A 24,451-nucleotide genomic window follows, 5' to 3' on the forward strand; every position below is an offset into this window, starting at 1 on the left:
TATTATACTGATTGGAACAAAGAACACCCAGTGTCTGGCTTCCTTCCCTTTCCATATTCCCTTCTCCCCATATATATTTTATTGTTTAGAGTGAAGGCTCCAGTTGTTCCTCACAGTAAGTTCTCCTTATGGTGAAAATATGTACTTATAAACCTACAATTCAGCCTTGTATTGCAGGAACACATCTAGGCCCTGCTAAGCTGGATAAAAGGTTCATCACAGGCTGGAAAACTCCTGACTTCATACAGCCTAAACTTCTCTTGCTTAGGTCAAAAGGGTCCATTTAAAATGTCATTCCTTGTGTGCATTGTGTTTCTACTTCCTAGTTGCTGCAGTTCTGTGCTCTTCTCTGCCTCTCCCTGAATTATGAATGGGAAAAAGGAAGAAATGAAGTACTAGGGAGTTAAAAATGGTGGCACAGTCCTACCAGGTCACAATAATCTGGAGAGAAGGAAGTGTTAAGCAGAGAGTAGAGTCTTCACATGGGCAAAGAAGTTCGAAGTGTAGAAGTTCTTAAGTACTCTTCCTGGTGGTCCATTTTCAAAGGCCAAGTTTCTAGATAGTTTTCAGGATGAAATTCCTCTTGACTTTGAAGCTGGGCAGAGTGACTTTTTAGTGTGAAGTTGCTCAACCAACGCCATTTGTACATCGTGACCCTTTTCTTTGATTAATTATCTACTCCCTGTGGGTGTGAAGATTGCAATCCATCATTTGGTACAGACAGCAGGTTTTAGAGTCTGCCTGAGGTTGTTTGGTCCTTGGTAACCTGGAAACCAAATTGCAACAACAAGCCATTTAAAGGCGGCTACTCTCTGAGTGCTTATTTCAAAAGCAATACCAGGAAGGATCAACCAGTATGCCCTCCAGACAAAATGAGTCTTGATTTATGCTTATTGATAATTGGGATGCTGTAATTCAGAACCATGTTTAGTAGATTAAAGAGGAAAAAGGAAAAAAATGCCTTTTAATGTTGTAGTTGGCTGAGGTTAACTTTTTCTTTTTCCCACCAGATGAATGAAAAAAAAAAGAATTAAAAATGAGGATATGACTGCTCCTAGGTATGGTGGAGGAAAAAGTTTATTGTAGATATGAGGGAGAGCATAGCCAGAGACAGAGACAAAGACCTCTAGGAGAGTCCAGAGTGAACATGACCCTGAGCCAGGCCATGAGAGGAGAGGGAGGTGGGGAGAGAGGGGAACCAAGAGGCCAGGTGGCCAAAGGACAAAAAGTACCTGCATAGCCAAAATGGCTGAATTGTGCAGGGAAGAACAGCAGGGGAAAGAATAGCATAGCCCAGTGCTTGGGCTGGAGAAGTTTAGGGTACAGGCAGGGTATGCCATCCAGGAGGACTCTCTAACAGGTAGGGACTGAGGACTTCTGGGAGAACCTGGCAGCCAGGCCAGAGTCAGCTTTGATATGTTACATAAGTATACCAGTTAGCCAGTTGTCCCAGGTTTGAGAGTAACACCTTGAAGAACTGAGTATCTTTACCCTGTCTCTACACAAGAAACTTCAAGGAGCTTGCTTTCTTGGATGGAATTGCATTCTTTCTCTTAGTATTTTTCATATTATTTAACATTGTTCTTCCTCAGTGATGAAAGCATAGAAATTAGATCTGGAGAGAAAAGTCAGGCTGAATAAGTGTAGTCACCCCAAGTGAGTATTGATGAGCAATAAGCAGTGCAACGTAAACAAACAGTAAATACAGGGCCGAGAGGCTAGATCTGAGGGGAAAGTGCTTGGTGTGCAAAATAAGTACCTGAGCTTGGTTCTCTGGCATCCATATAACAAGTTGGGCATGGTGGGGAAGTACCCTGTGATCCCATCACTGAGGAGGCAGAGAAGAGCAGATTCCTGGCTTTCTGGCAACACTGATGGGTTAGGATGCGGGAGTTAGGGTCAGGGTTAAAGAGAAACAGTGTGGAAATCTGAACACAAACAATCTCTTGCCTTTCCCTGTTTTATTCAACCATGTCTTCATTTTGGTATTGTAGAAGCAAATGCTGATAGACTAGAAACTGGTTCAAGGAAGAGCCACAGGCTTCATGGCACTTAATCTCTGTCATATCATGGACTCTCTGGATTATTTAAGTCAGTTCTAATGAAGATTCGGAACAAGTTTGACATCATTTATTGGTGGCCTGTAAGTGCCTTTATTTGAAAAGAATTGGGATGACATGCAAAGAAGTGGGTGTCTTGTACCCACTGGTTGGAATGTTTGAGTTTAAACCATCAGGCTGGGGAGATATTCTGGTTTGGGGTAAACTTGGAATGTGGTGTTCCCATCTGAGAACCTATGACGGCAGGACTTTTACCAAGTTAGGCAGGTAGGGAAAAAGAAGAATGGAGCGTCCCTCATGTGGAGTCCTTTCTCCTTTTCTACCTGCTGTTCTGTCCTTGATGTAATTGAAATATTTTAAACATCAACACATCCTGCTCTCTCATGAGCTGCCCTTATCCAAGCAATCCCAAGTAGAGAAGGAAGAATAGGGAGAAATATAATGAGGGAATACATTTTTTTTAAGAACCAATACTGACAAGTGAAACATACAAATATTATAATCTGTGTTCTTGTAGGCTTTAATGAGATAAATATGAATTTTTTTTAGTACATTTTCTTTAAGACACATTTTCTATTCTTAGATGATGATGTTTCAGTTAGGTAGGCTGGAAGGAAGCCAGCAGTGGGCTAATTACTTAGGAGACATCCAGTGTACTGCCGTAGTCTTCAACAATAACCTTTTAAAACTAATAAATCATCTTTCAGTAATTTTTTTAATTAAAATGTTTTATACAATATATTTTGATCACCTTCTTCCCCTCCCCTAACTGTCCCTAGATCCTCACAACCTCCCTACCCATCAACTTGTTCTTTCACTCTCTTCTTTTTAAAAAGAAAAAAGTACAAAGAACAAAAATCTCTCACAAACAAACAAGCAAAAGATCAATACAACAACAACAACAAAAAGCCCAAACAAAGCTAAATGAAACAAAAAGTACACACCCACCCACACACTCACAAACACCAAAAGCCCCAAGCAACAAACAAACCCCAAAACAAAAAACATAGAGTTCCTTGATAATACCCAGTGGCATTCGGGTTTTTCATTTACCAGCAGGAATCAATTCCAAGTAGCTGCTTGGTTAGCGTGGGACCATGTGGCTACTTCCCACTGTCAGTGCTAGCACCCTATCTAGTTGGAATCTGTGCAGTCCTTGGATATGCTGCCACAGCCCCGTGAGTTCTTATGTGCATTGATCCTGTTATGTCCTTGGAGACACTGTTTCCTAGGAGTCATCCACCATCTCTGACTTTTACAATCATACTGCCTCCTTTTCTAAATAGATCCCTGGTCCTTGAAGGGAGGATTTGATAAAGACATCCCATTTAGGACTGAGTGTTCCAAAGTCTTTAAATCTTTACACATTGTCCAGTGGTGGGTTTCTGTGTTAATTCCTATCTACTGCAACAATTACTTTTGAGAGTAATCTCAATCTGTCTCTGTCTCTGTCTCTGTCTCTGTGTCTCTCTCCTTTAAATTTGTTTTTAAAATTGGCATACAAAGGGTTGGTAAGATGGCTTAAATACTTGACTTTGACTCTCAGAACGCACATGATGCAAGGAGATAACTGACTCCCAACAGTTGTTCTCTAGCCTCCACATGTGTGCCATGGCACACTTGCACCCATAACCCCACATAATAAATTAACAAATTAATATAAAATTAACATATGAAGAAATGGGTTTAATGATGGCATTTTGTAATCCTTTGTTCTTATCGATCCTGCTGTCTTAAGCAGGAAGCAAATGCCAGCAGAATTACAGTACCTGACCACAAAATTATATTATAGTGACAAAGACACTGACCTCACCCCCAAAAGACCCCAGACGTGTGGATCAATGGAATAGGATAAAGACCCAGAAATAAACTCACTCAGCTACAGTCATCAATTTTTTTTTTCTGGTCAAAAGTATTCAATAGAACAAAACTTTATAAAAGTTTAAAATAATGGTTCTTTTGTCTGTTACTTCCTCCATATTGCTATTATTTTAAAATTTAATTAAAATATAATAACATCACTTAACCCTTTATTTCCTCTCTTCTGCCCCTCCATGTCTGTCCCTTTCACAAATTCATGACCTTCTCTTCTTTAACCATTGTTGTCACAAATGCATCTAAAGGCATGAACATATGAATACAACCTGCTGAACCCATTCAGAATTGCCTGCATCTGTATGTTGCTAGACCTGACGACTTAGCACTGGATAATCAATCAAGAGTTCCATCCCTGGGGAGAACTTCTCCCACTCTGAGCAGTTTTTAATTTCCTTATAGTTCTTCGTCTACGAGTGGGACTCTCTGAGTTTTCTCCCATCTACATTGGGATGTCAACAGGTCTTGTTTAGGCAGGCATATAGTTGAGAGTTTATAGCTGTAGCTTCCCTGTCACAGCTAGACGGCACAATCTCACAGTGAATTCCTGGGCCTCTGGCTCTTAGAATCATTCTGCCCCTTCTTGTAATATTCTCCCTGAGCTTTAGATGCAGGAGTTGTATTGTATATGTATCAGCTGGGCCTGGGCACCCATCAGTCGGCATGTGATGTCTGTGATGGTCTCCCACTGCAAAAAGAAGCATCACCAATGAGGAATAATAGTTACACTTCTCTGTGGGCCTAAGAGTGAATATTTAGAATGCAGTTGCTAATTGCAGTGGTTTAGGAAAGGGGTGGTAGCAGATTCTTCTGTAAGATCCAGACTTCACTAGCCATGTGTATTTTGCTCTGTTTATAGTACTAGGCATGAACTGATTTTCCCTTTGCTAGCAGGTATCAACTGCAAATAACTTCTTAGATAGGAGGGGGACACTGAGTCCATTTCCCCTGCTCAGTGCTAGGACCTGGTTGTCTCGAGCCCTTACCAGGTTTTGACCTGGGAGGAATGACAAACTCAGTGAGTTGGTTTTGAGTAAAGTATATAAGTTTTACTTCACACTTATGTCAAAGCAACACACAAGCAAAAGCAAACAATCCTAAGAACTACAGACAATAGGCTCACAGCAGGGGGTACCTCTCCTGCAGTGGCCCACAGGTTCTGGCTCGGACTTCAGCTCCTGAGGGCCCCTGAGGGCCTGGTGTCCAGTGTAGTGGAATTGGGCTCAGAACAGTCATCAAGCATTCAGCTTGATGGACTGGTTGCCAGGTTAGCGGGGGAGAGCTCCGGGACATAGAGTCGTATACTCTAAAATTCCCAGTTCTGAGCTGGTCCTTAAATAGCTCGATAAATCGTGCTAATCACACTTTGCCACACTTCACACATTTTCACTCTTATCTACAACGGCTGGGCTGTGTAGTGGACCTATGCTCCCTTTCCTTTAATCTTTCTTTAGCCAGGCCTTTGCCTGCCTGGTTACAAGGTTCCTTACATTGGTCTAGTTTAAACCTGTTGCCACAGACTGTGTGAATTCATATGTATTGGTTACTGTCAAGACAGGGGTGCCATTATTGTACTTTCAGGGGTATCTTGTCCTGCTGACAATTGCTGTTGTTCATTGATTGCTTTCTTCCTTTGGCAGCTTGCATGGTGCTTTTTGGGTAGTATGGAGAGCTGATTCTTAGGGAGGAGGCTTTCAGTCCAGTAACAGCACAAATCCTCTGAGTCCTACATCTAAAGTGCCTGGTTCCAGTCATCTAATTTTTGAGAAAAGTGTCAAGATCATATATTGGAAAATATGCAGTGAAACAAATTTTCAGTTGTAGAAATATGACATTAGATCCACATCACTCACTGTGCACAAAAATCAAATCAAAGTACGTCAAAGACCTTAATATGAGACCCAAGACAATGAAAACTGCTAGAGGAAAATATAGGGGAAGTACTCTGATGTGTAGGCATATGCAAGGACTCTCTGAAAAGGACTTCAGTAGGACAGGAAACAGTCCTCAGCATCGACAGTGGGAGAGTAAGCTATTTTAATTGAGGAAGTCGAGCAGCGAACCCTGAACATTCTTCTTTATCTGCACCATGTGCTTTGACCTCCTGGATGGTGCACTTTTGATGTGGAGCTGAGGTTCTCTTGACCCACTTCTGCCTTTAGGGAATGTAAATATTTTCTCAATTAAGCCAGACCCGCTGGCTAACAAGCCAGCCATTGTTTCTTACTGTTCTGAGCTAATAAGCTTGGTATGTGAGTGAAGACCCCCTGCCCCTGCAGATGAGTCACAAGCCTCATGACTGCTCTTCATGAGATAACTGTGAGAAATAATAAATTTAGTGTGAACTTATCATGGGTATTTTTGTTTGTTTGTTCATTTCAGCTGTCTCATGGCCTAACAAAGCAAAGGAGGATCAAGTTTCTTTGACTCCAAACCAAAAGCCAAATGTAGTCACAGTACTGACTGCTCAGAGTTAGTCCACTTACAGATTGGACTGTTGTTGGCTACAGGGGTGAAATAGTAGAGAAGGCTGCCTCTTCCTTATGTGACACAGCTTCTGTTATCTTCTTAGATGTAACCATTTGCAGATACTGCAATTTGGAAATAAAAATCTATACAATTATCAAATCTGCAGATCTTGAGGGATTTTGTCAATTTTCCCAGCATGCCTTTTTTTTTTCTTGTTCAGAAGCCCATATTTCATTTAGTTGTCAATATCGTCTTCATTAATGCCAAGCTGTGACTATTCTTCAGTCTTTCATGTTGCTGGTGATTTTGAGGCCAGCTGTTTTGTAGCAGGTATCTCAATTTGTGTTTGCATGTTGTTTCCCAGTGGTCTGGCTGGCATCATTCATTCTGGGGACACAAGGTCCAGAAAATGTTATGTTGTTCTGCTAGTGTGTCCTGTCAGAGGACACCATTCCAACACATGGAGCATTGCTACAAGGAGATAAAAGTAGTGTGAGAGAAAACACCTCTAACACTGAATAGCATTAGACCATAATATGCTAATCATAGACACTCCACTAAGGGATTGCAAGGCAGAAGGAAGCTTCACCCTTTCTCCTCACAGCCATGTTTTCCAGGTGATCCATAATTGGTCCTTCAGCAGGGCTCTGGACAGCACCCTTTGTACATCATTATCCTAGTTGGCCAAGCAATGGTGTGAACTGGCTTCACACAGAGGAGAAACAGGCTCCTCACATTAATGACAGGTATCTTTTCACCTTGGAGTAAGACACTCCCAGTTAGCCTCTTGTTTTCTGCTCTGCCACAGGCACCTGGGATTGGAGGTGCTGCCTTCCTCTATGGACTCTTTTTATTTTGCTTTACAGTTTTTATTTATTGGCACTGGAGAGATTACTCAGCAGTTAAGAGTGCTAATTCCTTTTCTAGTATTCCAAAGGAGTTATTCCTTTCAAATGTTCAAAATACCTAATTTGCCCAGAGAACGGAGAGGAGGGAAATCTGACTTCAGTAGGCAGAATCAAGCTTATTTGGTGTTAATTGTCCTGGACGTACATGGCATGGATGTGTTGGTATTGTTGTTGATGCTAACTTTATATGGAGCTAGGTGTGCTATCTGCTAATTTTCCAAGTGGACAAGGATGCCCCATGTAGAGACTTTGAGACTATGCAAATACACTGTTTTCCATTATTCAAGGTTTTACCCATTGAATATATGGTGAATTAGTGGCTCTTTTCTGCATCTCCTGGCATTATGTGTTTGCCTGTAATGGTTTTCTCTTTTCTTTATTGCTTCCACATTCTAACTGGAATCCTATTGGATAGAGAAATTTTCTTCGTGTATATATTTGTTTTTATCTTTTGTTTTGTATCAGTATGGAATATAGCTATTTATTTTGGTTATCATTATTATTTGTATATGTGTACGTGCACATATGTGTCACAATGTGCACATGGAGGTTAGAAGATAATTTTGTGGCATTGATTCTCTCCTTCTACCTTTCAATGGGTTCTGGAAGATGATCTTATGTCATCAGACTTACACCATAAGCTAGCAAGTATCTTTACCTGCTTTGTCACTTGGAAGGCCCATGGATATTTGCTTTTAGTTAAAATTTGATACTGTCATTATTCATGTTGTCGCTTAATTAATCCCTATTTTGGACCCTGGTCCTTTCTTCAAGATGGCTGTCTAAGGTCCTCGTATTCTGTGAGTGCTTTCTTATTTTCTAATACCAGGAGATACTTCAGACTCACTTGTAATTTTTATGTTTAGCTTTGTATTTGATTGTTCAGGAAACCGTCATCTCTGTTAGTATTTTGAACTCATCATCTGGGCATGGGGTGCTCCTTGCTCTTGAGGAGTCACTGCTTGGAGGCTTTCTCAGTAGGTGGAGCTAAGAAGTTGACACATGAGAGCACACATATGTGTGCACACAGCTGCATTAATATGGGCCCATCCATCTGTCTAAATGTATGCAGATATGTTTTTGGACATCTGAGTTCATCCTAATACATTCCGATATATTCCAGCACAATGGAGTTTCTTTTAACCCACACCCATTTCTTATTTGTAATTCTTCCTGAATAAGTTCCATTTGCTAAGTGCACCCGGGAGCTCCGACATCTTTCTGTAACAGTGGAAACCCTGCTCTCATTATTAGTCACATTAAATTATATAGTGTGATGTATTGTGTATACACTAAATAGTTGTAGGATTGCTAGCCCATACTTATACACAAAGCATTTTGGAACTGTGGTACAGAATTTGCATTTGAAGTTTCTGCCTTTAGATATCCAATATATAGCAAGAATCCTGTTTTCCCAGGAAACTTAGATTAGCCTCCCCCCATTTGCCACTATATTAGTTGTAATAATAACTCTTTCCGCCAGCCGCCTGAGTTCTGCCGCCATGTTAGGGCCCCTAAATAACACACAGAGATTAATATTAGTTATAATGCTGCTGGCCAATGACTAGGATTTCTTATTTGCTATCTCTGTCTTAAGTATTAACCATAACCATTAATCTATATATTTTATAAAGACTTACCTTTTCGAGGATGCCAGGAGCATTTGTCCTCTCTTCCCGGGATCACATGGCGACTCTCCTCTTTACTACATTTCTCAGAATCCTTCTCAACTCCTAGCCCCACCTATCTTGCTTTCCTATTGGCCAACAGTGTTTTATTTATCAACCAAAAAGACAAACATATACACAGAAGGACCTCCCCCATCAATTAGTTACTTTTTTTTTTTTTGTAACTGAATCCCAGACAAGAAGTGACTTAAGAGGGGAAAGGTTGATTTATTTTGATTTATAGTCTGAGAATACAGTCCACCATTTTTGGGAAGGCATTGTGGCAGGAGGTAGCTGGCCCAACTGCTTCTGCCATCAGGAAACAGAAAGTAGACAGGAGGTGCTGTCTATCAAATGTCAGATATTAAACACCAAGCTCCATCCTCAGTGATCCATTTCCTGCAGCCCAATGTACCTACTAAATGTTGTGCAACTCTCTAAAACAGTGCCACAACTTGGGGATCAAAAGTTTGAGCACATAAGCCTATAGTGGACAGACATAGCATGTCCACACCCAGAGCTCACCCTTTCCAGTAAGATTGGGTTGTTGATGTATAACAGGGTTGCTTATTTCTGCTGACAGAGTCGGTCAGTGAAGCCTCTCCTATTAAGAAACTTTTATACCCTGGAATATTAAATGGGGTTACAATCCAGGGTTCACATGCACAGGTAGAAATGGTCTCCCATTTTTATTCATTCAGGAAACTCAAGTCTATGGGATGGGGCTATCTATCTACATTTAGTTTAGATCAGACCCTTCTCTACCAAATTTCTCCGGAAATGCCCTCATACCCATACCCAGAAGCATGTCTCCTAGGTCATTTCAAATCTAGTCAAGCTGGAAATGAAGATTTGCTACCTTACTTGGCAAGTTCACTTAGTTTCATGGCTTTAAATACCATTATGCAATAATTCCACTCCATCTGTGCCTCTAGCCCTAATTTCTTCCTAAGATCCCAGTTATCTGTGTGGCTGCAGGCCTCTGGGCATCAGAGATAATGTAAATGCAGTAATGGCTGATGCCTGGTGTAGGTGAAATCAACTTATGGGACATTTCTTCAGGCAGAAGCACTTCACTGAAGAGTAGCTTTTGGTAGACCTTCTTGTCTGGACCACCGGCTCCCCAGTAATGACACAGAGACTTATTACTAATTATGAAAGCTTGGCCAAAAGCTTAGGCTTATTTCTAACTAGCTCTTATATAACTTACATTAACTCATATCTTTTTTTCCTTTTTTAAAATTTAAATTAGAAACAAGCTCATTTTACATGTCAATTCCAGTTCATTCTCCTCCCTTCCTCCCCTGTTCCTCCCCAACCCTCTATCCCATCCCCTTTCTGCTCCCCAGGGAAGGTGAGGTCTCCATGGGAGAATCTTCAAAGTGTATCATATCATTTGGAGGAGGGCCTAGGTCCTCTCCCGTTTGTCTAGGCTGAGGGAGTATCCTTCTATGTGGAAGGGGCTAGAGATAAATACTGATCTACTACTAGAGGCCCCATAGATTTCCCAGGCCTCCTAACTGACACCCATGTTCAGGGGGTCTGGGTTGGTTCTATGCTGGTTTCCCAGCTATCAGTCTGGGGTCCATGAACTACCCCTTGTTCAGGTCAGCTGTTTCTTTGGGTTTCTCCAGCATGGTCTTGACCCCTTTGCTCATCACTCCTCCCTCTCTGCAGCTGGATTCCAGGAATTCAGCTCAGTGTTTAGCTGTGGGTGCCTGCTTCTGCTTCCATCAGCTACTGGATGAAGGCTCTAGGATGGCATATAAGGTAGTCATCAATCTCATTATCGGGAAGGGCATTTAAGGTAGCCTCTCCACTATTGCTTAGATTGTTAGTTGGGGTCATCTTTGTAGATCTCTGGACATTTCACTAGTGCCAGATTTCTCTTTGAACCTGTAATGGCTCCCTCTATTATGGTATCTCTTTTCTTGCTTTCCTTTATTCTTCCCCCAACTCAATCTTCCTGCTCCCTCATGTCCTCCTCTTCTCCCCTTCTCTTTCTCCAAATTCCATCTCCCCGCCCCCATGGTCCCAATTTGCTCAGGAGATCTTGTCCCTTTCCCCTTCTCCGGGGGGGACCATGTATGTCTCTCTTAGAGTTTGTTTCTTAGCTTATCTGTTGGTGTTAACCCATATCTTTTAATCTATATTCTTTTATGTGGCTTAGTTACCTTTACTTTGTAATGCCCATGCTACTTCCTCTCTATCTGGATGGAAACTCTGCCTTCTTTTTCCCAGTGTCTTCTCTGCCCTGAAAATCCTGCCTAGCTATTGGCCATTCAACTCTTTATTAAACCAATCTGGGAGATGTATCTTCACAGTATACAAAAAGATTATTTCACAACAAGCAGCAGAAACATATTGTCTGGGACTGTTTATTTGAAAAGGCTTATTTATGAGTGTCATTTTCCATCCTGGAAATCAAAACATTTTTACCAATGTTACTTGCTTCCTTCCTCTGTGGTTTTGGTTTTTGCTGTTGATATTTTTTGTTTTTGTTTTGTTTTGTTGTTTTTTCAGGACAGAGTTTCATTGTGTAGCCCTCTCCGACCTAGAACTCACTTTGTAGACTAGGCTGGCCTCTAACTCACAGAGATTTGCCTGCTTCTACCTCCTGAGTGCTGGAATTAAAGGCGTGCGCCACCATGCCTAGCTAACTATTTATCAGTTAGCTTGTGTGCGCATGTGTGGGTATGTGTGTTCCACAGTACAAATGTGGAGGTGGAAGAATAACCCAGGAGACAGTTCTTTCCTCCCACCATGTAGGTCCTGGAGATCAGACTCAGGTCTTCAGGTTTGATGGCAAGCACCTGTTCAGCCATCTCGTTGGATCTTCACCAGGGCTTCTATCAGAGAAACATTACTGTTATAAAAATTTAGGAAAAGGGGTCTTAACTTCATACTGGATTAATCTAAATCATAAACACACTTAAATCATATTTTTAGGGAAAAATACATTTCTTTTGAAAAGTCTCAGGCCTATAGTATTATTTACACATTTTGTGGTTTTGTTTAAGGACAGAATATGTGTCTCAATTATTTAGAGCAGTTGAGGAGGAACCACACAGGCTTGCCTGAACAGTATGTAACACTGAACCATGCCAGGGAGCTTTCCTGCTTAGATTTCATGTCTTTTCAAAACCAATGATGCTTGTCAATGCAAATTTAGTTTCTATTCTGTTTGCCCTGTGCAATGCATGGCTATCTACATATATCCAGCGTGTGGAGTATCTAGAAAATAACCAGAAGTAAAGTTTGTAAATGACCTTATAGAAAACTTAGGTCAATGTAGTAATTCATATTCTCTCTCTTCTATTTCTACATTGATGTAACTTTTCTCAAGTTATGAAAGGATACATGGATCTTATTCTGTCTGTTTATATAATATTTCATTGTGATCAGAGATTTCTGTTGTCTTAGTAATTATTTGATACTCAGTATTAGCCAAGTCATATTTTTAATAGTTTAAATTTCAAAGCTTTTCTTTTTGCTCAAGGTAATTTACATTTTAATAATATTTTAATATCTTTGGAGAAAGTAAGAACTTGAAAGATATGGAAATGAAGTGCATGCTCCATATCCTATGTCTGCACATGTCAAGCCACTCAGGTGATAAGCAGTGCTCTCAGTAGTTCGGTGAAGCCCCCAGCTCAGGGCTCCCATGGGAGGCTGAGTGTTCATGCTTTCCATCCATTCTGTTGCTCTTATGCTCCAAGGGAAAGAAGTGATGGTGGTGTGTGTGTATGTTTCCCTCCTCTATGTTGAATCGTTAGCATAAAGCCAAAGCCAAGGTCGGCTAACAATAGTAGCTCCCTCTCTTGGACACATACTGATGGGTGAAGAGCTTTCTTAGTATTATTCTACATCTGAGTGCAGGTTGTGTACACACAGGTGGCACAGGAACCCGTTTCCATGCAGGTGGAAGATATCTCCCTATTCTACATGCTTTCCTCTCCTGCCCTGCCCATTTTCATCTGGGATTGTTCTCTATACAGTGTTTGATTCTTAGTGGAAATGTGTATTTTTCTATCCAGATTTGTTTGGTAACATAAATCCCATTTGAGAAAACAAAACAAATCAGAAGCCGACAATGGTGAGATAGCAAGAATGGTGTAGTAAGAAGGAACATGCAAATAGAAGGTACAGTCCAAAAAAGGCATCCTTTTTTAATGCTTGGTTAGCGGCAGTTCCCGTAACTTCTGAGAGTGCTCTTGGGTTAATTGGTTATTTTTTAACTTTATAGGGGTCATATTGTTCTCTTCAGCATAGCATTATGGGGCCCCACACAGACTTACTTATAAATGCCTTGACAGTATTCAAGTACTGTCTGGTTTCTCTATAAGGCAAAGTGCCCATTGAATTAATCATTTTTAGATTAAGGTAATCAGCCAGGGGTTTAACATTGCATGTGAGGAGTTGCCAGGGTTAATGTGGTCTTTCAAAATATTCCACATAGTGCAATAAATAGAAAATTAGACTGTAAGTTGTTTACAGTTGCTAGACATGTTGGGAAATAGATTTAATTGGATCAAAATTGGTGGAAGACTTAGGATTATGAGCATTTGTTTACTATACACTTATGTTTAAGAGTTTTCCAAGCAAATAATTAATTTCTGTGTTAACTGTTTAATCTTTTTGATTGTGTGCATGCGTGTGTGTGTGTGTGTGTGTGTGTGTGTGTGTGTGTGTGTGTGTGTGTGTATGCTGGTGTATGTATGTGAAGGTTAGAGGACCACTTTTGGGAGTCAGTTCTTTTCTTTCACTGTGGGTTCCAGGTATCAAATTTAGGTCTTCAGGCTTGTATGGAACACACCTTTGCTCTCCCAAGATTTCTTGTTAGTCCTCCTTAACCCCCCCTCCATTTTTTTTATGAGATAGCATTTCTCACTACTCTGGAGCTCACCAAGTAGGTGAGACTAGCTGGCCAGCAGCTCTAGGGATCCTCCTGCCTCTGCCTCTCCATACAGTAAATGTACACCACCACACCTGGACATTTTCCCCATGAGTTCTGGGAATGCCACTCAGGTCCTCACTGAGCTATATCACTCCAGCCCTGTTTTGGGTCACTTTTAAATAAATATGAATCTTCCCCCTTGCTGTGCTTTGGACAGCTGAATCATTTGTTAATTTTTTTGAATTGTTTTCCTGCTCCAGGGAAAGGAAGAATTCCATTTAGACCACAGCCAAAGACAGATGTATAAACCCATTGGTAGTGAACATATTCGGCTGAATAACAACCCTCTGAGTAAAAGATGATAAACCACCTTGACAGATGAACCCTGTTTCGTCTTCTGGGAGTTGGCGCCTGTGCTGGCACAATGCAGGGACCTGTGCAGGACTTGGGCAGACCTGAGCTGTTTCATCATCTCAGAGACTAATTGGAGCCTCCTGGCGATGTTCTGAGCACCTTGCTCGTTGTAATTAGCAACACCTTCTATGACTAGGTTCTTACTGAAGTTAGGCTAGTTGAAATTTTAAAAAAATCATCATAGTGGAACAGTAAAATATTATTCATTCAGGGGACTGACTCTGCCATCACACTCAGGATCTGGAATTTCTGTAAGCTTCAATTTTCATTCTATTGATGTCCACAAAAATTATATTGATGAGATCATGTTAAGTATTTGACAATAGTATCTGAAGAGAGAGGAACTTGAATGGATTTGAGATCATTGAATGGCCTATGTTTGCTAATATATATATATATATATATATATATATATATATATATTATGGCTTCTGTTCACTTTCACATAACCCAATAAAGATCTCAGTTAAATGATTGTAAATATTTGCCAGTTCTTTCTTCTAGAAGACATTTTTATACTGACCCTACTAGCAAGCTGAATGAAGCACTAAGACACCTGGTTGAGAATAACAAGGGACCTTATGTGACTAATTCTTTGCCTACTGAGGTGTGAGGAGGCTCATTATGATTAGAATAATGTTAACCACAGGGCTGGTGAAATGGCCCAGTGACTAAAGCATTTTCTAACAAGTCTGACGACCGGAGTTGAATCCCTGGGACCCATGTGAGAGGATGAGAGAACTCCCCAAAGTTGTCCTCTGACCTTCATACACCTTTTGTGACACATGATACATCTGCCCTGGAATACATAAATAAATGCTAACTTTGTAAAGTACATTTAGTAATGAATGTGGATGTAATTGAAAGCATTTTATAGTTAAAGTTGTAAATTTTAAAATGTACATGGCTGCTTTATAAAGACATCATGAAAAGCAAAAGGGACAGAATGTTTGGCTGAGTTCTAAGCATGATTTGTCCTCAAAAACTCATCCTAATTATTGTTTAGTTGAAGTGTTCTATTTCCAAAGTACCACCAATGGGTTACATATGAGGGTGTTTACTAGGAAAATAAAAAAGGAGAGGTGCAGCCCAATAGTTATTTATAACAGGAGAAGGATAAGTTGCATTAATGGAAGATGCACAAAAGAGTCCCAAGAAGAACGATACGGAATTTCTTTGGGGAGGAATTCTATTCAGTTGACTGACTAGCCAGCGAGAAGGTAGAACAATGAACAAGGTGGCTGTATGCTGGTGTGTGGCCAGACAAGACCTCTGAGTCCAAGGCTGTGACCTTCATCCAAGGCAGTGGCCACCTCTGAAGGCTCTTGCACTGGGAAATTCATGCTTGAGTCTATACTACGGGAAGAGTAATTCAGAATGGGTGGTTGAGCGAGACAAGGCACCAAAGGCAGGAATTGTGCTCAGCTGTTCTGAATACACTGTGGGAGGATTTGTGTGGGCCTTGGTGTGTGTGTGCATGTCACGGGGCAGGGGGAGTATAGAGCAGGGGACAGATGAATCATCTTTGAGGAAGGAGGATCCATGGGACCATCATTGAAATTTTTGGTGACTCTTCAGCAGTACCTTGCCTTTGAAAAAAAAAGTGCAAGTTATTGTTGAATACTGAGTGAGACAAATTACATTTTTATGCTACAGTGACTCAATGAGGGCTTAGGTACAAATAGATTTTTCCAAATCTCCATTCTAGGGTGAAGAAGTGTACACATCCAATGGGGAATACACATGCAGTGTCAGGAGAAAGATCTGGACAACAAATAGAAACTTGGTTGGCAGTGACAAAATTGTGTTCAATAGCAGTGGGTTTGATAAACTTGTCCAGGAGAATGTTCTGGTTAAGAAGAGAGCATCACAGGATGGAATCCTAGAGAGGGGATGCTGACCTGTAAGTGTGGGTCCAGAGGAGGAGTCAGCAGAGGAAACAGAATGGTCACGATAAAAGTGGTTCAGTGGTGGTGCACACATTTAGTCCCAGCACTCAGGAGGCAGAGGCATGTGGTTCTCTGAGTTCAAGGCCAGCCTGGTCTACAGAGTGAGTTCCAGAACAGCCAGGACTGTTACACAGAGAAACCCTGTCTCAAAAAGGAAATAAGAGAGAAAAAAAAAGAAAGAAAGAAGAAAATAAGTGGTTCAGCAACATATTGCTGAATTTATGGTAGATTCTTTAACCACTCTTTGATACCATAGAAGGTCATGAAATAAAAACAGCTTGGTGTTATAGTCTTCTGAAATGCTGATATTTGATTTTATTTTCTGAAGTCCTAAAGAATACAGTAATACCAGAAAAATATATTTAACACATCAAATAGATTGTCAAATATGGTATTCTATAAGAAATACTCAACTTTGGGACTGAGCTATGACCCGGTGGCTAAGGGCACACAGCACTCTTGCAGGGGAGCTGAGTTTGGTTCCCAGCACTCATATTCGGTGGCTCACAATTCTCATGCCAGCTCCAAAGGGTCAGTGCCCTCAGTGGACTCTTGTGGGCATCTGTACTCATAAATGCATAGACCATAGACACACACATGCAATATATATATATATATATATATATATATATATATATATATATATTGAAAACACAATAAATCTTTGAAAGGAAATGCCCAACTTAGGAAGTAAACAAATGTATTATCTATGAAAATTAGTTGAGAAAGTGGGCATAATGTATCTCCTGTACTGTTTCATTGAACAAACCATTTGGATTGACTTGTTTAACATTCAGTTAGTGTGCTTTCCATGTGCTTTGCAATCTGTTCCTGTCTTTATACCTAAAGTATGTTTCTTGCTAATAGTGTGCAGTTGGGTGTTACTTTCTTATGCTGTCTCTTTGATTTTGCCCTTACTTGGAATTTCTCATTCATTCATATTTAGTGAGTCATGGGCACAATTGGATCTGACTCCATCATATTATCATTTGTTTTTATTTGCTTCATGTTATTCTTTCCTGCTTTCTTTAGGTCCATCAGACATTTAAAATATTTATTTTTTGTCTGTAACGGATGTTTATTTAGCTATGATACTTGAGATCTGAATAATTAGTGCTGGTAACATGTATCCATAACTTTACTTTGCTTTTAAATAATATTCTCTCAGTTCTCAAAGAACTCTACAATAGTATAATTCCATCTATCTTCACTCATGTTCATATTAAATAACTTGCTTCTAGTAATGTATGTGAGAGACTTTATGAGTCATTATTTTGCTTTAAAACATTTTCTTAGGAAAATAAAACATTACAGTTGTCCATATACCTGGTACATTTTTCCCAATATCCTTTACTTTTTCATGTTTACCCAGGCATCTCTGTTTCTAATTATTTCCATCCTGTCTGAAAACTTCCATCATATATTTTTTGGAAATGTGGGTCTGTTATCAATTCTTTTGGTTTTGGCTATTTTTTGTGCTCAGAAATGTCTTTATTTCACTTATTTTATATAACATCAATGGAACTAACTATTTTTGTATTTATTGATTTGTGTGTGTGTGTGTGTGTGTGCGCGTGTGCGTGTGCGTGTGCGCGCGCGCGCGCGCCTGCGTGTGCGCGCGCACACATGTGTTATGGTAGTCACGTGAAGTTGGTTCTCTCCTTCCACCATGTGGATTCCAGGGATCAAACTCAGGCTTCCAGGTTTGTGGAGCAAGCACCTTTACCAGGAGAGCCATCTCTTTGTCTTTGTTTTCTTTTTCAAATGTTATTTTCTCAGGTATAGTCTGCTGTGTCTAGGTTGCTAAGTCTATGTAATAAATTCTTCATTTCAGATGTTCTGTTTTATTGCTTCTAGAATTTTCATTTTTTGAGCTTCAATTTATCATCTAGACCTATTTTGCATGAGTTTTGTTTGATAAGCCTCACTCTTGCCACCAAGCTCTATAATGTAATACATAACAGTAGAAACCTTATTTGCCCATCACAACATCACGGCCATGTCTGGTTTGACCTTGTTTCTCCCTCTGGCAATAGGCTCTGTTTTCCCCTTTATTTGAATTGTTTTGCAGTGTTTGTTGTAGAGAGGCCACTTTGTAGAAAATTTTCTTATGTGTAGGAGCTGAAAGTACAGAATACTTTTCCTAAGACGAAACTACATCTGCCTCCTCTGTTGGATGCTGTGAAAGGGGCTGGTCTTTTCACAGCCCACAGTGGGTTTCAGTGCAGGCTGCGACAGCTTTACCTGCCTTCACTAAACCAATACTTTCAAACATTGCAAGGGTAAAATTAGGACTTCTCTCAGGGTTTGGGAGTTCATCCTCATGAGATTTAGAGATGTCTCTTGACAGTTGGTACAACAGTTAGCTTTATATGCCACTGGAGAATCTATTACCTAGCCCCACCTCCAACCTTCCATGCCATGGGGTTTCAGTATCTTCTTCTTTGCCTTGATCCTAGCTCTTGTTAGACTTCTGTGCGCCTGAAGACAGCTCCAGCTGAAGAAGACTTTGTTGGTGTTGTGGACTTAGCACATCCTAGTCTTCTCTACAATGCCAACCCAGCCTCTGGCTAACTCACTACGGAAGGTTTGTCATCTGGGCATGCAAGTGTCCTAGATTTCTTTCACTTAGAACTCATCCCCTCTAGAATTGAGGCTGCCGAGACTTCTTTGAAACTTAAGCCCTTTAATGGGCTTTAGAAAATGCCTTTCAGCTCTTCTTGTTTTGGCAGAAGCAACTATCTCCTACAAAGTACTTTCAAAGCAGGAGTGGGCTTGTCTCTTACATTTTTCTTATGGAGTCAAGCATCCTCTTGAAATGGTGCTCACAGTCTTCACTTCTTGTTGTGTAGTTATTCCTTTTCAGATGTCTTTTTTAGGCTGTGCACCCTGAGCATTGATTTCTGTGACAAATGGTTTATCTGTTAGGTTTAGGAACTGTTTGCAGAATGAGATATCCGTGATAGAGGCCCTTTTCAAAGTCACTTATAAACCCATAGTCAGCAGCTGAGCAGGCGCAGTCCTGTGGAGTGTGTGTTCACTGTGTCACTTGCTTTTCGCCATTCTTTATTCCATTCAGAATAGTAATATTGCCATAAAGAATAATGATGATGACACTTTTCTTTTTTCAGGAATGGTTGTCAGGGATCAAGCCCTATGCCTTATGTGTCCCAGACAAGCTCTGCTATTGAGTTACACCCAGAATGATTTTTTTTATTTTTGGTAGAATCTCACTGTGTAGATCTAGCTGTCCTGGAGCTCACTATGCAGATTAGACTGGCCTTGAACTCACAGAGATCCACTTGCCTCTGCCTCCAGAATGCTGAAGTAAAGTCTTATGCCACCATGCCCATCTTCTGAATGATTAAAAACAATCTCTTTAGAACAACTTATACTTGGATATGTCTGCCATATTGATTCTTAGGTAAACTATTTCTTATTTTTGCGTCTTTAATCTTTTTTAGATCCTTTATCAAAAAGGTGAAAATTGATGAAATACTTTGCAAACAATTTTATTCCCTCTTTGATGCTGGGTTATATTTTTTTTGCAGATTTTTTTATCTGAATTAGAAACAAGATTGTTTTACATGACAATCCCAGTTCCCTTCTCCCTCCTGGCCTCCCCTGCCATCCCCACAACTAAAACCCTACCTATTACATATCCTTTCTGCTCCCCCTGGATGGTGAGGCCTTCCATAGGGTGTCATCAGGGCCTAGGCCTATCCCCATGTGCCTTGACTCAGGGAGTATCCCTCTATGTGGAATGGGCTCCCAAAGTCCATACCTATGCTAGGGATAAGTACTGAACTACTACAGGAGGTTCTGTAGATTTCAGAGGTTTCCTCATTGAAACCCATGTTCCTGGGGTCTGGATCAGTCCCATGCTGGTATCCAGATGCTGGGTTATATTTTTGAAGTAACAAAGTTTCCTCAAAGATTTTCAAGATCCCATTTTTCTTATATGTATATCAGAAAGAAAGTAGAGTTAAAAAGTACTGCACGTTGGCCTATTCTTGGCAAATGGTTAACTTTAGTACATTCATTTTTCTAAGTAGACTGCTTTATGGACCATCACAAAATCTGGCATTTTAGAAAGATATTGAAAACCTAATTCTTATACAGTGTAAAGAGTGTTTGCAGTAGGTGAGCACTCATTGGATTATGAGGATCCATTCTGCAGCCCTGTTCCCTTGGGTCCTTAGGCTGACTTTGCTTTCCTTGGTCCAGGGTTGAAAAGGTGGCAAGTGCCAGTTAACAGCCCCAGGGAGCAGCAAATAGTGTGTGGCTGCCATTGTGGCAGTTAGTTCCCCAAGCAGCTCTTTGGGCTAACTTCTCTACATTTATTGATTAACAGATATATTATCTACTAACTCTGTTTATCTAATTCATTTTATCTAACATTTATCTACCTACCTACCTACCATGCGGTTATCTATATATTATCTATTCATCAATAATATGTTATCTACCTATCATCTATTTCTATTATCTATCTACTTTTAAACTGTTTTCTATGTTTATATCTATCATTTGTCACATCTGTCTGTCTATCTATTTATCTATCTAAATATCTATCTACTTATCTCTCTATCTAAATCATCCATCTATGTCCCAGCACTCAGGAGGCAAAGACAGAATGGTCACAGCACTTTATCACTTATCTTAAAAATTACATGTTTGATGATTTTTGCTTTTTTTAAGATAGGGTTTCTCTTTGTAGCTTTATAGACCAGGTTGGCCTCAAACTCACAGAAATCTGATTTCCTCTGCCTCTGGAGTGCTGGGATTAAAGGTGTGTACTACCACCACCCAGGGTTTTTGTTTGTTTGTTTGTTTTTTGGAGGGATACCTTGGGGGAGGGCCTTGGTCCTGCCTCAAAGACATGTGCCAGATTTCATTGTCTACCCCACTTACTCTCTCTGAAGAGTGAATGGGGTGGGGTGGAGGGAAGGTGGGGAGAGTGGGAGGAGGGGAGGGAGTGGGAACTGGGATTGGTATGTAAAATCAGAAAAGATTACATAAAAATGTTAAAATTACATGTCTATTAGATCTATGCTAGATAATATGCAGAGACTTTGTTTGAAGGCATACTGATACCTTTGATGGCAGCCTGATGGCTAGGGAATGGGAGTGAGGGGACAGTTCCTTCTACCATGTGTTTCTTTGGGTACTTAAGACATACACATTACATGGTAAGCACTTAAAAACATCAGCATCACTACAAATATTAATTTAAGGCAAATAACCCATGGGAATAGAATTGGAAAAGTTGTTCCATTAAAGTTTAAAGATTTATTCTAAGTCAGAGTAGCTTTTAATCAAATCCCAATCATCATTTATTGTACAACTAGCAGCCATTCATGAGCACCATTTCAGCAACTGGAGAATCAAAGAATTCTTCTTCAGACACCAACCATTTCTTAAAGGAAATTCTGCTATGCATTATTCCAGTCTAACTATTTAACCAGCAGAGAGTAGAGTCAATAGCAAGCTGCTCATAGGCTCCTCACTAACAATGTTGCTGGTGCTGCTCCTCCTCCCTCCCTTTCTCCCCCTCTTCCTGCTCCTCCCCTTGCATCTTTAACCATTTCCCTCCCTGTCCTTTTCTTCCCCTCCTCCTTTTTATTCCATTTCCTCCTTCTCTCCCTTCCTTCTTCTTCCCCTTTTCTCCCTCTCCTCCTTCTCCCTCCTTCATCCTCTTCCATCTTTTCCTTCCTCCTCCTCCTCCTCCTCCTCCTCCTCCTCCTCCTCCTCTCTCACCACCTGCCCCTTTGTTCCCCATGGCTTCCCACAGAGTCTCATGGTATAGCCCAGGTTAGCTGGTGCCCACAATCTTTTTGCTTCAGCCTCCTGAGTGCTGGTGTTACAGGACGACATTCAATTATGTATCTTCTTAAATATGACTTTGGACAAATTAAACAAGCTCCAGTTTCTTCATGTAGTAATGTCTATAGTAGTGATACTTGAGTTATTTTGATGATGAAAAGAAATGCAGTGCATGAAAATTAGCTCAGTACTTCCTGTGAAGTAAAGTGCACTGGGTGACAGCTGCTTTTATGAAAAACTGCTGCCCTCTGCTTCTACATTTTTCCCCCAATATGGGTATTATTAGTTTTTGTCAACTTGATGTAAACTAAAGTCATTTGGGAAGGGGGTACCTTATTTGAAGAGATGTCTCCATCAGAGTGGAGTGTAGGCAAGTGTGTAGGGCATTTTCTTGATTAATGATTGATTTGGGAGAGCACAGCATACTGTGTTTGGTGCCAACCCTGAGAAAGGTGGTCCTGGATAGTATAAAAAAGCAAGCTGAACAAGCTGACAAGTAGCATTTCTTCATGATCTCTGCTTCAGTTTATGCCTCCAGGTTCCTGCCCTAACTTCCCGCAGCGATGGACTGTGATGGGGAAATGTAAGCCAAATAGACCCTTTCTTTCCCAAGTTGCTTTTGGTCATGGTGTTTCTAATACCAAAAGAAAGCACATTAGTATAACAAGGGGACCTCACCCCCAAACCATAAGTGCTGTCATTGGTACTATAGCAGCACAGCCTGAGGAGAAAGGCAAATGATGGGGCATAGTGCAATTAAGCATTGAAGAGGAAGTATAATTTCATTTGGAAATGGGGAAGACATTTTAGGCAGAAGAATGAAGTGAGAAAAGGCACAAGTGGATACAAAGTATACCTTAGGGACAGCAGCAAGCTAGTTGGGTGAAAGCACACAGCATAGGGGGGAAAGAGCTTTGCCGGGATTTAAGGGCTGATGACAGAAGAGCCTGGTCCTAGACCATGATTCAGAGTTGGGTTCTCAGTAGTACAGATGGAAACAAGATAGTGGAATATTGAAGAGAAGACAGGGCTGGAGTTGGTGTTACATGAAGTGTGTGTGGGGGGGAGAGGTAGAGAGTTGGAAATGCACTGGAGAAGGGTGTAGGGCCAAGGGAAAAACCCAGAAGACTCCAGATGGAGAGTCTCAGCATTAGTGGAGCAAGCAGAGACAGCTGGGGACAAAATTAAGATGGAGCATGGTCTTTTAAGGGGACAAAGATCTTCTGAGGTGGATGGCAAAGGAGAATGGGTTGGAGATGTGGGAGAGCTGCGTGTGGAGGAAAGGGAAGCAAAGGCCTTATGTCTATTGACTTCTATTTCTTGAAGTTAGAACAAAGTGACCTCTCTCTCTCTCTCTCTCTCTCTCTCTCTCTCTCTCTCTGTGTGTGTGTGTGTGTGTGTGTGTGTATCATGGTAGGTAAGTAAGGCCTTGGTATATCCATTATAAAGATAAGTCACTGTCTTGGTAAGAGTGAGTGAAAGGTTGGCAGAGCATTTCTGAGGTCCAGGCTGGTGATAAAAGCTCTTTCTCATGTGTTTTCCACAGGGATGTGTGATTTTAACTGCATCCTAGACTCCAGATGCAAAAGGAGATGGGGAGGGCAGGGGATGTAGGTCAGTAGAGAGCTTGCCTACTTCCATTCATAAGGCTCTGGGTTTGGTCTTCAGTACTACATAAACTGGGCATGATGAGTCACTTATGCCTATAATCCCAGCATTTGGAGGCATTGAAATGGTCCATGTGAGGTAATTAGTGACAACTCTGCTGATTAAGACAATTAAAAGTTTTTAGTCCTTCCATTGATGGCCAGACTAAGAATGGCCTTGTGCCTCTGAAAAGTCTCTTGGTGTCCAAGCTCAGGGATACAGAGTTTTTAAAGGCAAAACCTATAAAGACCATGATTTATATCAAAGTTAGATTAGAATCAGAATAGCCTGAAAACTTTCATTCCTGGTAAAGTGTAGTAATTATTTTAGATATTACATGCCAATTATTTTTGCACTTTTTCCTAGTTATTTTAGTTAATATATCTGGACCACAGTCAAGGCCATGAAAATCTCAAATGTGTTGCCAAGGCAGTCCTGAGCATTGTGCAGAGCACTTTGTGTCTAAGCAAACACAAAATGGAATCAGAACAAGGTGGCCTTACCTTAGTTATTTCAGCATAACAAATACCATCCCATTTCTCCATTAGGAAATTAGTGACTTTCTTCCCTTCGCTTTGCTTTTCAAGGTGAAGCCAGTCATCCACAGCAGGATCAATGTGTCTGCCCGCTTCAGGAAATCACTGCACGAGCCTTGCACCATTTTGTAAGTTGGAGCCATTCATATTTCAAGGTAGCATTAATTGGCTGTGTACTGTCCTTGGGGTTTGGAATTTGAATG

General features: G+C 40.7%; 1 protein-coding gene across 1 annotated transcript in view; it reads left to right on the top strand.

Annotated features, from left to right (window-relative positions):
* LOC100770382 (doublecortin domain-containing protein 2) overlaps positions 1–24,451 on the top strand; it is a 187,551-nt gene that overhangs the window by 52,364 nt on the left and 110,736 nt on the right. The window contains exon 4 of the mRNA XM_027409331.2: positions 24,300–24,376. Coding sequence (XP_027265132.1) covers positions 24,300–24,376 — 77 coding nt within the window. The remainder of the gene's footprint in view (positions 1–24,299; positions 24,377–24,451) is intronic.

This window comes from Cricetulus griseus, chromosome 3 (assembly GCF_003668045.3).
Source record: "Cricetulus griseus strain 17A/GY chromosome 3, alternate assembly CriGri-PICRH-1.0, whole genome shotgun sequence".
NCBI lineage: Eukaryota > Metazoa > Chordata > Mammalia > Rodentia > Cricetidae > Cricetulus > Cricetulus griseus.